This window comes from Balaenoptera musculus, chromosome 9 (assembly GCF_009873245.2).
Source record: "Balaenoptera musculus isolate JJ_BM4_2016_0621 chromosome 9, mBalMus1.pri.v3, whole genome shotgun sequence".
Taxonomy (NCBI): domain Eukaryota; kingdom Metazoa; phylum Chordata; class Mammalia; order Artiodactyla; family Balaenopteridae; genus Balaenoptera; species Balaenoptera musculus.
In genome coordinates, this window is record NC_045793.1 from 66,921,606 (window position 1) to 66,936,500 (window position 14,895).

Below are 14,895 nucleotides of genomic sequence, written 5' to 3' on the forward strand. Positions count from 1 at the left end.
GAAGTGGGGGAGCTGTTTTGAAAACCCCCTTCATGATCATTTTGGAACAGTGAGTATAGAGTATTTTTAAAGGGTCTAAAGATTTATAGGAAAATAGTATAAATAAGAATCAAAATCACAGCTTTTTAGCATCAGGGAATAAACATGGGTGTTTTGAGCCCCTTAAATGTGAAACATAGTTATTTTGTGGGTTTGTAACGCACACACACCACTCATTAAATTATTTTCTGTTGTCCTCTTACTTCACTGTTAGTCACAACTCTGTACTTTGTGAGGATGGAAATTTGAGTTGCCTGAGATACTAATTTGGTCAATAGGCACAGTAAACACTTTAACTCTAAGAGACAACAGAAAATGTTTTGTGAGAGAGGTACACTTCTCTTTGTGTGCTATCCAAGTAGTTTTAGCTTCCTTGTTTATCCCTCCTTTATTTTCCAACCTCCTTTTGTAAGTTTTTGGGAAATTGAACAATGTCTGAGACGTATTTTGGAATTTCCTATTTATATCGCATGGTGTCTGGCACATCAGAGACGTTCACCAGAATTTGTTGTCTGATTGAAATAACATTATTATGAGAGCCAAGTGGAGAGAGAAGGTCCATTTATGGGTTTACCATTCAAAGAATTTTAAGGTAAAGGGATCCAAAATATTTGCCACTGTCTCTAGATTAGTCCTCATATTACGTATAGAGAGGAAGTATCAGAGGTACCAGAAAATAGAAATCTTTCCTTTTCTTATATCTGTTGCATTGTAATTAAATCATTTCCCCCGTTTTGCTTTACAGCAATGATACTTAGTACACACCCCCAAATCCAAAGATTATGGTGATGAGTAGTGCATGCTGCAAAGTTAAGATGCTTCCAAGAGCACAATAGTTGCTGTAGCTATTTGTATCTACCATTTATTGATAGCTTACTTTACGTGCCAGGCACTGTTCAGGGCACCATTCATTTATTGTCATTTATTTTAATGAATCTTTTATTTGGATGTCTAGTATTTAATTCAGATATCCATTTTGTTCCTCACCAATTCATCCAGTGGGGGAAGTTGAAATATTCTGAACAAAGATAAGAAATAGAGTAAAAGTATAGTTAACCATATACAACAATAAGATAATAATTTTTCAAATAATCTTCCACTTTGTCACACCCAAGTTCAACATTGAACACTTGTGACCTTACTGATAAGATGTCACTTTTATATAATCAGTCCAAACTAATACTACTTGGCAAGCATTTCTGAATGAGGTCATTTCTCCTTTAGTTTGCTGCTGAAGTAAGGGAACAGTGATAGAACATATCAACAGGATAATGCAATTCAAAGACAGATGGGTTGTATGGAAGGGTGGATCTTTTCTATATTTGAAATGATAAACTAACACAAATATTAAACTAGAATGGCAGGTTTCTAGTCTCGCTATTATTTATATTTCTCCTCATGTTTGTTATAATATTAGTGATTTTATATATATATAGTAAAAAAAAACTTACAGTAAGACTATGTTTTCTTTCAGCAATTTTAGGTCAATTTCTTCTTATTCCTATGCTAAGAATTAACCATACTCAAATATCAAAGGGTCAGATCTCTAAGATTCAGTGATTCACAACTCCTTGACATTCATTTTGTAAATTAAATAGTTAAAATATATAATAATAGTTAACTGTAATATTAATTGTATATGTTTCCTGTTAACATCTTGTGCTAAGAATTAGCCAAGCCCAGATATTAGAAGGTTGACTTTTCAAGAGTCAATGATTCACAACTCCTTAGTATTTATTTTGTAATTATTGTTTAATATAATGAGGAAAAGTGTTCACGTATTGGAAAGAACTCCCTAAGTTAGAGACCATTTAGATTGTGATTTTAAGTCATGTTTATCCAGAGCCAAGGATCGCACTGTGATGGAACTGGGTTATATTGACAGTACTTCTGCAAATGCAAAACTGTTGTTATTGCTATTAGAATTGCTGTTATGTTTGCAAGGGTATCCAATGCATCACAATTTTACAATTACTTTGTTTTGGATGTGTGTGTGTGTGTATGTGTATGTATATATATTTATATATATATATGTATATATATACATATATACATATATATATATATTTATATGTAAGAAGGATTTGTCAGGAAAGCATGGTTTGTTCTTGTCAATACAGTATCCTCTCAGTGGAAACTCTCAATAGGAAATCCTCAGTTCTGGATATTCCATAACATTTTACTAATCAGAAAAGAGGTACTAACATACTATTAAAGAGAAAATCTGTTAGTATCTGTACACAAAAAAGCCATACAAATATACTGGGAAATGAAGTCCTATACCATGTGTAACTGTGAAATTAAATATCAATGCTCTATTTCAATGAAGGCTGGTAGCTAAAAAAGCTAACCAAAACTAAAAATAAATTTTGATGAAATCTGATAGAGGACATGTGGACAAGACAAATATGTTGACTAAAAACTGTTCCAAAGCAAGTAACAAATGCCCCACAATTGAATATCATTTGCTCTGCTATTCACTGTCGTGGTGCTCCATTGCTAGGTGATGGCATAATTTCATCTTGTCATGCCTTACAAGGGTAAGGGCAAATGGCTCACTGGTCAGCTGAATTTTCTGTTCACTTTTTACTCTTTCTAGCTGCATTTTTCTTTACATGATGCAAGTGCTTCTTATCATTGACACAGAAATTCCATAATCTAAGAAACAAATTTGTCATGGATTTTATTTGCTGCAGAGGAGGTCCACCAGGAGCACCACCAGGACAAACATTCAGTGTTTACCATACGACTGGCATTCTTCTGTGGGCTGTACATGGATGAGCTAATTTAATTCTTACAACAGCCCTGTGAAGTGGATACAGTTATTATGCCCTGTCTTGGTCTGTGTTCCTCCAAAAGCCAACTTGGAGACAAGGACTTGGGAGCAGATTGTTATTTGGAAGATGATACTGGAAGCGCGGCATAGGAGTAAAATGAGGCAATAGTTTGTTAATAAGTTATTTACTGCTGCAGACAACTGGGACTTAGTCCCTGAGGGGTCCTCTGAGAAACTGTATGGAGAACACTTCAGAACTGGCCCCCTGAAGGCTGAGGTGGCTGCAGGATTTAGCTGGTAACTCCCATCCCTCATTTGTTGAGGGTCACTCCTTGGGTTTTAACTCCCCAGAACCTCTAGCCTGCCTTGTATTTAGATACAGTACAGCCTAGTGGCCAGATAATGCCATCAGACAGACAGCAGAAGGCTTTGGACTTTAAGAAATTATCTGGCGATGACCTCTGAGGTAGACCAAGGTGAGATGGGCAGGGCCCCAGTAGCATCTCTACATCCTCACTTTATGAAGAAAGTAAGTCGTAGAGAGACTATGTAACTTGCCCATGTAGGAATGGGAATGGGAGACCTGTGGTTCACAGATCATGGCAGATCTTCATTCCAGAGCATGCAAATCTTAAATATGCAGAGAGGTGGGAATCTCATCTGCTGTGAAGTTATTTTATAACTTCCAAAACTTTGCTACACACTTTTGACAATCATACCTATTTTATTACATATCATAAGTAATAGCTTTTGTAGCACAATTTTTGCGCTCAGTGGGCTGGCTTGACCCTTCATATCTCTTAGTGTCAGCATTCAACCTTTCATCCATACTATGGAGGCATTAGGTGCAGGGTAATTGGGGTAGACATCTTCTTTGAAAGAAAATACATTCTTTTAATGTGAGTATAAAAGGTATGCAAATATTTTTCAAGAACCTCAGAGTACATGAAAGCCATTTTGAGTTTGCTCAATTAAATTTTGGTGCTTGGAAGTTTTCTTAATTATGTAGATAAAGAGGAAACTCACAACTCTCTTGCCATAAAACTCCACCTAATCTCATTAAATGTTATATGTGAATCAGGTTTATTTACCTCACTTAATCATCATAATCATTGTGAGTGGTATTACTTATCATACTATTTTAAATATGAGAATAAGGTCACAGAGTCACTTAGCTGTGGGTCCATCCAGCTCAGGTTGTCTGATTTTAGCAAATGAAGGGATTGTCAAAAAGACAAAGGTGGGGTTGCCCATTGTGAAGCATAGAGATTAGGAACCCCTAAGGCCAATGATGAAAGTGTCCATTCAAGCACTGATCGGGTAGAAATGTCCAAATGGCTTTGAGATCTTACAATAAAAGGGTTTAATAATCCCCAGAAGGAGCAGAGAGCCTAAAATCTTTACCTAAGAGTTGACCCAGGACAGTCTCCAGACTACCAGGCCTGCTAATTTGTCCAGGAGAGAAATTCTTTATGTGAAGGTACGTGAAAATCAGAAAGACTTGGCAGACCTGTCCTGATAGTTAAGATGAGTGAGCCAGGCTAACAGAGCTGAAGCCACTAAAGGTTTAAATCATATCACCAAACCAGGCCCCAGGGGCTCTTCAAATACACAGTGCCAGGGCTTCATTCAGAATCTCTGCGGATGGGATTCAAACCTGAGTGTTCTTTATCATAACTCCTAGGTGGTTCTAATATGCAACCAGTGAAAAACAGCTGCTGTAGTTTAAAAAGTTGACATTCTGGCTTACATATTTTAATAACTTGTGAGTTGGATTTCCATGTTAAAGAAACTTGTAAGTTAGCTTTCTGTAATAGTAACCTGTGGATTAGCTTTCCATATTATAATAATTTATGAGTAAACTTTCTCATGAGTTTGACCCTCTAAATCTAATCTCTAATACGTTGATGTTACAGTAATGTTGAGGTTCAGACCTGCATCATGATGAGTTTCCCAAGGCCACAGCATTCTCTGAGTCCTCCTGAGCTACACTGTCAAATACAGCCTCTGTGAGACGTGTGGCTAATTAGGGTTTGATTTAAATTTGCTAAAATTAAATAAAATTTAAAATTTAGTTATTTGGTCGCATAAGTCACATTTCAGGTGCTCAGTAGCTACAGGTAGCTAGTTACTACTGTATTGGACACACAGATATGGAATATTGCAGTCACAGAAAACTCTACTGGACAGCCCTGAGCTAGATAATGAAGCGAACCCTCTTTTGCAGACGCTTGGTTCACTTTGTCCTTTTATCCAAATATGTATTTCACATGCTTTCTCTCAGTCTAAAATACCTTATCCGCTATTTGATATGTTAAATTACCCTTTATTTGACATATCAATAAAGAGATAAAGGTATTTTAAAGGCGGGGAAGCACACCACTGAGAGAAAGCAGGAGAGCAACTGTTGGAACCATACCCAGATTAGGTGGAGCTGGCTAAAGGAGTTCTCGGCTCTTCTCAGAATTGCCTATCATTTTATATGTGTTTCTTCCCTATTATCAAATAGTAGTCTTACCAAAGGCATAAAATGCGTTGAAGTAAGTAAATACACCATAACTATGAAGCTGTACTTCACTTTAACAATTTCTTTCCATATGCTTGAAATGTACTGATTTTTTTACCAGTTAGGGAAAGGAAATAAGACACAAAAACTACTGAGTAATTAAAATTTTATCTCTTAGAACCTGGAAGCTTACTCTTTTTAGTGAAAAAAGAAGCAGAGCCGTTTACAGTAAAATAATTAAGGTAAGAACAGTGCCATGTCTCATTATCTATATAAAGCACTGCAGTAGGAGTTGGAAGCCCTGGGGTTTACATCCTCGCTTCCGTGTGTATAAGATTTGGGCCTAAGGCAAACTCCTAACCTCTTTCAGCCTCATTTTCCTCATCTGTCAAGATGAACTCGGGTTGGGAAGTACATAAGACCCTCTATGTTAAATGTCTGTAGGACTTGACACCGGGGTAGATCATTTTGATCCCAGGTGACCTGGAGTTTTGAGTTATGTACTGTTCTTCCTCCAGGCCACGTATTATCCCCTCTTTTCTTATTGTTCACTTTAATTACTTACTGTAGAGCGTCCAAGCATCTCGACTTTTCTGTCAGACATCAGAAGGAGGGAAAATGCATCTTGTGTGAGCAAGATTGCAAATGTTGGAATTTTGTATCCAAAATATGTGGAGCTGGCTAAAAGATTCAAAATAAAAACAATTGCAAATGTGAAAATTCAGTAAGGATTATGGAAATACGGCAAAGTTTTTAACTGCTTCGTCCTTCTTTCTGAGAAAACAAATTTACACATAGGCCAACTTATGTTTTAAAACAAAGCCACAGTGGGTCGTATAGAAAAACATACAAGACGCTGAGGACGGTCTTGGCACAGGTCATGAAAACCTGGAAATTCTGAAGCTAGAGGATTGTGAATCTAAAGTTGGATTGTGTATTTGCTTTAATGATTTAATATAAATATCTTCTGAGTTATTTTGAATTGAACTCCTGTTGAAGGCAAAGAGTAAACAGCAGGAAAGAAGGTCTATTTAGGCAGAGAACAAAATTGTATTTCCGCAAATTTCCAACCTCTTTAACGTACTTGGAATAGTGTCTTAATGTTGTTACGTGTTTCCGTTATGTTACTGACAAAACAGAGAGGAAAAGATATAGATGCTCCCATTTTTGTATTCACATCCCATCTGTAACAAAATAGCCCATGCGATCTTTGGAGCCACGTAATTTCCTAGCTAAAAACTTAAGAACCCTGGGCCCCTGCTGGCTCCTTCTAGGTCTTTACATTAACAAATGCTTCTCTGATCAAAATGCCTTAGAGCAGTTAGGAATCCAGTAATATTTACTATCCTTTGATGAACCGAGTGGATAAGGCTGAGGCAGAAGCCTAAGGTAGACTATAAGTTAAAATGAAGTGATATTAACTCTATTTGAAGTAATAAAATACTGCAGTTTATTCTACTGGGAGCAAAACAAATTCAAGAGGTCAGCGTTTTTCCTAATAAAATTTTTACAGTTTATTTATTAAAGAAAAATACATGTTTCTTGTTGAAATTTTACAAAATATAGTTGTAGTAGAGAAAAATATCACCCCAAGTCCCACCTTTGAAAAAAGAGTGACCAAATTTTTTCTAATCTTTGTTTTCACATATGCAGCTCTGTGCTTTTACAAGAAAGAGTTCATACCGTAGATAATGCTTTGAAATCTAGATTTTTATTTGAAATGTTATGAAGATTTTCCTGATAATCAACTAATTTTTGATATTATAATGACTGTATAGTTTTCCATTGTTTGGATGTAGCCTAATTTATTTAATCACTTCCTTCCATGTTGGACATTTAGGTGGTTTGCATTTTTTAATATTATATAATGCTGTGGTGAATTCATTAAATTAATTTTTTGCATACATTTAAATTATTTCTTTAGAATAAACTACTAGAATAGAATAATTGGATTAAATGATAGGCATGCTTTTAAGGTTTCTGTTACCTACTGGTCATCACTTTTAAGAATTTTCCTTCTCACCAGGGTGCCTGGTAGAATACTGAATCTTTCCCAACACTAGATACGGTCAGTTTTCTCCTGACCTTTGACAGTTTTGTGGGTAAAGAAGTATTGTTGCTCTGTTATTTTACATTTTTCGGTAGCTCTTTCATGTTTGTTGCACCCTGTTGTATCTTCTCTTTAAGGGCTGCCTGCTCCCACAACACTCTGATAATGATGAGAGAACTTCTCTCTTTTGACCTTTAATGCCCACAGCATAGGCAGAACCAAGAGGAAAGGGGAGTAGACAGAGAGGATCTGGAGAAAGATGAAAGCTACGTGGAGAGGAAGGCAGAGCACCGTAACCATAGTGTATGGGACGCGTGCCATCTGTGGTATTAGCTGGCATTGTTCTGATCCGAATGGGAGAAATAAACGTGGCCCCTGTACAGTCTCTGCTATGAAAAAACTTCTGCTTTATCTCCAGAGACAAGGCCTAAACAGTTAAGTGAAGATCTTTTGAAGTATCTACAAGAGGCAGCACAGCCTGTTAGTTGAGAACACACACTCTGGAGCCAGAGCTCAAATCCCGACTTTGTCACTTACTGGCTGCGTGACCTTGGTCAAGTTACTTAGTCTGTTTCTTAAGGCGTAAAATAGGATAATAACAGTGCCACCTCATAGGCTTGTTATGAAGATGAAATGACTTAATAAATGTAAAGTGCTTAGAATGGTGTCTGGTACATAGTAACATGTAAGCATCAGTTACATTAAATTTTTAAAGTACTTAGTGTGGCACATAATGGACTTGAAAAGTGTTAGCTGAATACATGTAACAAAGTAAAAGGCAATAAATATATAAACAGATTCCAGTATCTGTGGTTGAGACAAGTGGGGTACTATGTGTTAAAGGATAGTTTTCAAAGAAGTAAAATCATGAATCTCAGACAAATATAAAATAACCATGTCAAAGATGTTATTTAAGTCATTCACTAATAAAACAACTAAGATATTATAATGAGTTCAAAGAGGACCCAAAGAACAGACAAAGGTATGGGCAATCAGTGTTGAAATGAATTTGCTAGTAACTGCAAAACTGGCCTCTTCCACACGGCAGAAATTAGTTTCATCTCCACCAGACAACATTCCTGTGCATCTCTGTGGGCAAAATAATTTGCTGCTATCAGTCTTCTACTGGATTAAAAAATAACTCAAAGAGAAGGAAAGGTGCAGACCTCTGTAACATCAGATCACCAGAAGGGTCCTTTAGACACCATCCATAGAAAGAATCTTTTTGTCCATTTCAAAGACTTGCCTAGTTTCTCTTGATTTAGGAAAGTTTGCAACCAATTATTCTGAAAGTTACAGAAATGGCATTAAAGGAACCTATACCAGAATCTCAGTCTCAACACTTAGCAGCTTTGTGAAACAATTGCTTTGCCTCTTTGAGCATCAGTGACCTTTTCTGTAAAATGATGATTGATAACAGTATCTGGTTAATGGGAGCTCTTATAAGATTTAAATTACATGTGTCTAAAGCTCCTGATCCAGTGTGTGACTCATAGTAGACATCCGATGAGTGGTAACTATTACTGTGCTAATTATAATTAACTGAATCAACCAAAGAATAATTGTTCAGTTTTGCTTCTGCCACAGCCAGTCAACCTAGGTAGCAGTTACATAGAGCATTAGGTACAGCCCTGGGGAAGGAAAGTGCATGGCTCCCAGGGGACATGGGAAACATGAGCTTGATTAGAGAAGGCTACTTGCTAGATGCTGGGAAATAATGCCAAGTAGGTCACATCCAGCCTCTTGAGGAGCCTTGGAATCCAGAGAGAAGAGTTGGGGCTCTGTCAGTAAGCATCCAATTCAGAATCATCTGGAGTGCAGAATCCTGGGCTTCACCCCAGATCCACTGACTTAATAGCTGGCAGTTGGGAATCTGTATTTTATCAAGTTACTCAGATGTCGCTTGAGCACATTGAACCTTAAGAATCACTGCTGCAGATAAAAGATATAAATCTTTTTCTGGAGTCATATTCTTGAAGCATTGGAGTAAAGTGAAATAAGATGGGCCTTCCAGCCATTGCACAGGATAACTTTCTGGATGAAAAGATGAGGGGGGACTGAAGGCAGGAGGGAATTGACAGAAGTAGGCACACGCCATGACTTGGGTGATGAAGAACTTCATTAGGGTGGGGATGAATGTAGATAGGAAACAGTGACTCTAAGCATCATCATAAAGAAGGAGAATTTAATGACTAAGAGGCTAGGAGACTCAAAGTGGAGGACAGGAAGTATTCAAAACTGACGACATGATTTTAAGTCCAGGTGAATAGAGGAATAGAGATTCCCTGACACAAACAGAGAATTGAGAATGGTCAGTTTTGTGGAAAGATAAGGTAAGTTTGGAGCATGTTGGAGGATGGTGGTACTTTTAAGTAGAAATTTATAGAAAATAATTGAAGGAAAGGGGGAGCTCCAAGCTGGAGTGTCAGGTATTGGCTAGAACAATAGATGAAACTTTCATGGAACATCCTGAGATAAGGCTTCTCTCTTCGCCTTCCTCTTTAGATTGTCAAAGTATATGTTATTTCATACACAAAGGGTTACATGAGCTAAATGCTCATCACTTGAGAAACCTAAAATGGATGTTTTAAATTTAGGCATTATCCCACCTGTAGAGAAAAAGAAAAGCTGTATTTACAGTTTATTTCAAAGATCAAAATGTATGGCATAGTTGATAAGGTGAACGTATTAAACTATTTTCCTCTTTCTAGGAAGGATGTAAAGTTTTTAAGCGTTGTGCAGGGTGGTTGGAAACTCTTTTGTATATCCCAGTGAGGTGTTTGGTAAATGCTTAGTTGTTGAACTGAATTTTAAAATGGTACCTGGCAATATACAGCCTCCCTGTACCTCTGGAGTTAAGCCTGTTTCTGGTAAATTCCCTGGGTTCAATTTCCAACTATGCTACAGTCCTTTGAGAGGCTAATTAAGATCCCTAGCTAATATGGGAATTGTTGTCTGAAAATTAAAAGTTCGAGTATGCCCCAAATCTCAGACTTACTTAGTCCACTGGGAGACTTCCCAGGATTAAATATGTCCTTAACCCAAACTGTTGATTCCAAACGACTGTCTTGGTTGAAGTACAATTTCTAAAGGGTATATGAGACCTTTCACTGCTCTTGTAAGTTACACATATTTCTACCAAGGTAAAACTGTTTTTTAAAAAAGCACTTTTGGTTGTATTTTAATTTTTGTCTTGATCCTACTTTTAGTAAAAAAAGAAAAACTATATTATAATCATTTAGTGTGGTCAGTAATTAAAGGGTTTTATTGATCACTGTATAAACAAAAAGATGGGCATATTCTGAGAGGAAATAAGTCTTTAATGTATTTCTAAACTCGAGGCTGTGGCATGCTCATGCAAGGATTAGAATTTATATACATTTTTATTGTTGTCTGGTATTCAGCAGTATATATTTTCACACAATATATTGTAAGGAATACTGACTATAAAATGCATTATGCAAGGAATCTCATTGTATATTAAATATTTATTGAATCTAAGTGAATAGCTTCTTTGTATTTTCTAAACTTGAAATTATATCTATGTATTGTTATAAAAATCACATTGTTTTCAATAAATTTATATTTGATTCCCGTCCTTAACATCCTATGATATTTATGTCAATTAATTAAATGAATTAATTAAGGTGCTTTAGAGACTTTTTTTGTGATTTTGGTGTACAGAAATTCAAAGCAGATTCAAATGTATTTTCTACCAAATGCTTTACTTGAACTTTTGGATTGCATCAGATATGCAAAGAACAAATAAATGCATTCATTCATTCGACATTCATTTGTTCTGTGCCAAAAATACAGCAGGAAACAAAGCATGGTGTGGTTAACTTACACTTTATCTAGTCTAAATCAATAATGATAATAGTACCCTACCCTCAGATAGTAATTTTGACCAAGTCTTTGTGATAATAAATTAATAAAACCTATAGATTGCTTCTAGAGGCAGAGGTCATGGAAGAAATTCCATGTGTAGAACTGAACGTAGAACTCAAATTTTAATTAATTCCTACTAGTTTTCAATAATACGGAGACCTACTCTTTCAAGTTTGGGATTTCACTTTCTCCTTCACATCACCAGCAAACTCAGTGTTTACTAAATGCCATTGATTGATTTGACCCATGGTAAAAGGACAATTTAATATAACTGGTGAGACATGTCTGAGCCTGGTCATTTTGATTGCCAATATTTTATAATCTATGACTTTAGAAATGTAAGCTGTTTTACTTTTTTTTTTTTTTTTAACTGTGCACCATTAATGAGTGGTCTTTATCTTTTATTTGTGCACTTTTTTTTTCCAGGTTTTAGGGGAAAAGCCGGAGCTTAGGGATGGAGAAGAGGATGACGACATTATAGCAGACATAACTAACAGGAAAATGGCTAAACTCTACATGGTGGGTTCACTGTGAGGGAGTTCTGTTGTTTTTACTGGACTGCAAGCTGCTGGGGGGGGTGATGTACTGGGAGGGACTCTTTGCTGCAGATGGCAAGTCTCCTCATTGCCCTCAAAGAGAAATGTGTGGGCAGAATCCGTTCTTTGCTCTAGCATAGTTATTTAAATTCCTCTTTCTATTACTTTTAAAATTTTTATTAAAAACAGCAAATAATAATTTGCTGTGATTTAAATAAAATTATACATTGTTGCCGTATTCATTTGCAACAATATGTTTTGATACATTACATTCAATAAAATGTTTCCTTCATGAAGTACAAAAACTTTGTAAGCTTTTTCTTATAAGATCTTAATAAGCTATAAAATCATCCCCTTATTTAAAATATCCTGTTTAGCCATCATGGAGGCTTTCTTTGTTATAAGCGCAAGGCTATCAAATCAAACAGCTGGAAGGAAACAGGGTAAAAACTGTCCTGGGCGTTGGCAGACTTAATTCCATGTCAGCTCTGTGGGAAGGACTGCCTGGGTGACCTTGGGCAAGACATGGCCATTCTGGGTCTTAGTTTTCTTATCTGAAAAAAAAAAAAAAAGAAATTAAATTAGAAAATTACTCAGGTTCCTTCCAACTCCACAATTTTATGATTTTATTGCTGGTGAGGGTAACAAAATCCACAAGATGTACCAGTTGAGGAGACGGTTCAGATGGGATCCTTCAAGCATTCCCTCCCCTTGTAACTTTCTAAGCATGTGATTTGGAGCAGACCTTAATCTCCCTGCAGAACTGAATAGTTTTCTCATCTCTTACAAGAAAGAATTACATTTGCTGCTCGTTAAAGGGATCTTCTGGCTCAGACACGCTGTGATTTTAAATGAAGATCAAGTTACTAACTTGTATAGAAGAACTTCCTTTTTGTAGAACGGAAGGGGAAGTAGATTCTTTTCCTCCTAGATGGCAAAGGAAAATGTGGTTACCACTCCTACATACTGATAATTTTAATATAAGCCACACAGAAATTGTTATTCTAAAGACTTTGTGGCTGCTTATTTTTTTATTACTGTTTCTAAAACCCAAGTGCAACAGTTTAACAAATATCTTTTATGCCACATCATCCAACAAACCTGTTCTCCCTCTTGGACAGCATTATGGGAGAAGGGAAATAGTTTTAAATGTGAACATGTTAATCCTGAAATAATGCTCCCTCTAGTGGATCTGTAATGTATTGCATACATCCAACTCTAAAGTCCTTTTGAAAATATTTAATTTGGGATTCCTGAACAGAGCTGGGAAGCAGAGTCACCTAGGGTGATTTCTAAAAATACAGAGTTCAAGCCCTACCACAGTGCTGCAAAACCCCACCACTGATCTAGGTAGGGCCCTCAAATCAGCATATTTAACAAGTGCCCGGGTGGATTACCTTGCAGCCTACCAGGCCTTTGAAAAACAGTGAATTCTAACGTAGCAAATTTTGTAAGATCACCTGCAACTTAAAAAAAAAAAAAATTCTGTAGTCATTTACAAACTTCAAGAGTCTAGGTAAGTTTACTTGTGACACAATTTTATTTGTGACAGATGATATTTATTTTGATAATTTACACAAAGTATTTAAATGAGGTAAATTACAGGCCCCATATTGAAAAAAATCTGTAAGCATAAACTGTAATGTATCAATGCCTTCCTTAGCACAGTGTCTGGCATATGATAGTACTCAGTAAATGTTGAATGAATGAATGTTTAAGCTTCAGCTTTTTGTGTGTGTGCAATGAGTGTAAGTTTATTCCCTATTTAAAAGATTGTTGAAAAAAAAAGATTGGTGTATTAATAAAAATTAAGAAATAATCTTGTTAAAGTTCATTGTGTGGTGCCTAGTATATATGAAGTCACAACAAACCTTATCCATTATTATTATCATTATTATTTTCTGTGTTGAAACTTAACTTTTTATTAGTAATACTTTTACCCCAGAGGATTTTTAAAAAGCCTTTCTAAGGGTATAACTGGGCTCATGGGGTTTTTTGTTTGTTTGTTTTCTTTGAAATAGCTTTGTTGAGATATAATTTACAGATTATAAAGTTTATGCATTTAAAGTGTACAATTCAGTGGTTTTTATTACATGTACAGAGTCGTGCAATCATCACCATGATCAAAGAGTTTAGAACATATTGATCATCCCCAAGCAAGCTCATGGTTTTCATGTTAGGTTTCAGATGCCAGTGGCTCCATGAAAGTGAGCATGGTGGCAGAAGAAAACCCCTTCTCCATGGCGATGCTGCTTTCTGAAGAATGCTTCATTTTGGACCACGGTGCTGCAAAACAGATTTTTGTATGGAAAGGTAAAAAATGCCATTGGTATTGTTGATGTACTTCAGATTTATACATATTTCTTCGGAAAGGTAAATAAAACATCTTTTCTGACTTAAAGAAACCTTACCTTTCTGCGTGATCTGTAAAATGCAGACATCAAAACCATATTTTCTTCCTACCAGCATTATTTACCAGGGATGATGGGGTGAAAGAAAGCCTTTGGGCACTATAAAAAGAATCTTTTTTATACAGAGTGTTCATTACAATATTGTTAAATATATTTAGTATACTAGGAAAATTCTGCTATTCTTTCAGGGTTATAGTTAAATTCAATTATAATTATGTTTATTTTTTGGTGCACAAGTATTTCTTAATCATATAATACCTTGCTTCTCTGAAATTCTGTCTCTTTCATATATCTTGCATGTTAGGTAGAGATGCTAATCCCCATGAGAGAAAGGCTGCCATGAAGACAGCTGAAGAATTCCTAGAACAAATGCATTATTCTACTAATACTCAGGTATGTGTGGAAATGAACTGGCTAGAAAAAATGTTTTTAAACATGGGAGCTCATGACATCGCCACAAAACTCATGAAAGGATTTGGTTCAAAATAACGTATGCACGGAAGTCATTCTCACATGTGTGCCATGCTGTATCATGTGTCCCTAGAACTATATCTGTGTGGAGGATGGAATTTTGCAGAAATTGGAGGTCAGACCTTCCATGGGACTTTGTGATGAGAATAAGAACACATCCACTTCCTCCACAGCCTTTAAGTCAAGATGATCAACCACAGTTGAATTAACTGAGAGCA

The 14,895-nt window shown here is 36.2% G+C and overlaps 1 protein-coding gene across 1 annotated transcript in view; it reads left to right on the forward strand.

The window, feature by feature from the left end:
• SCIN (scinderin) overlaps positions 1–14,895 on the forward strand; it is an 81,016-nt gene that overhangs the window by 34,090 nt on the left and 32,031 nt on the right. The window contains exons 5-7 of the mRNA XM_036864544.1: positions 11,686–11,778; positions 13,976–14,108; positions 14,511–14,599. Coding sequence (XP_036720439.1) covers positions 11,686–11,778; positions 13,976–14,108; positions 14,511–14,599 — 315 coding nt within the window. The remainder of the gene's footprint in view (positions 1–11,685; positions 11,779–13,975; positions 14,109–14,510; positions 14,600–14,895) is intronic.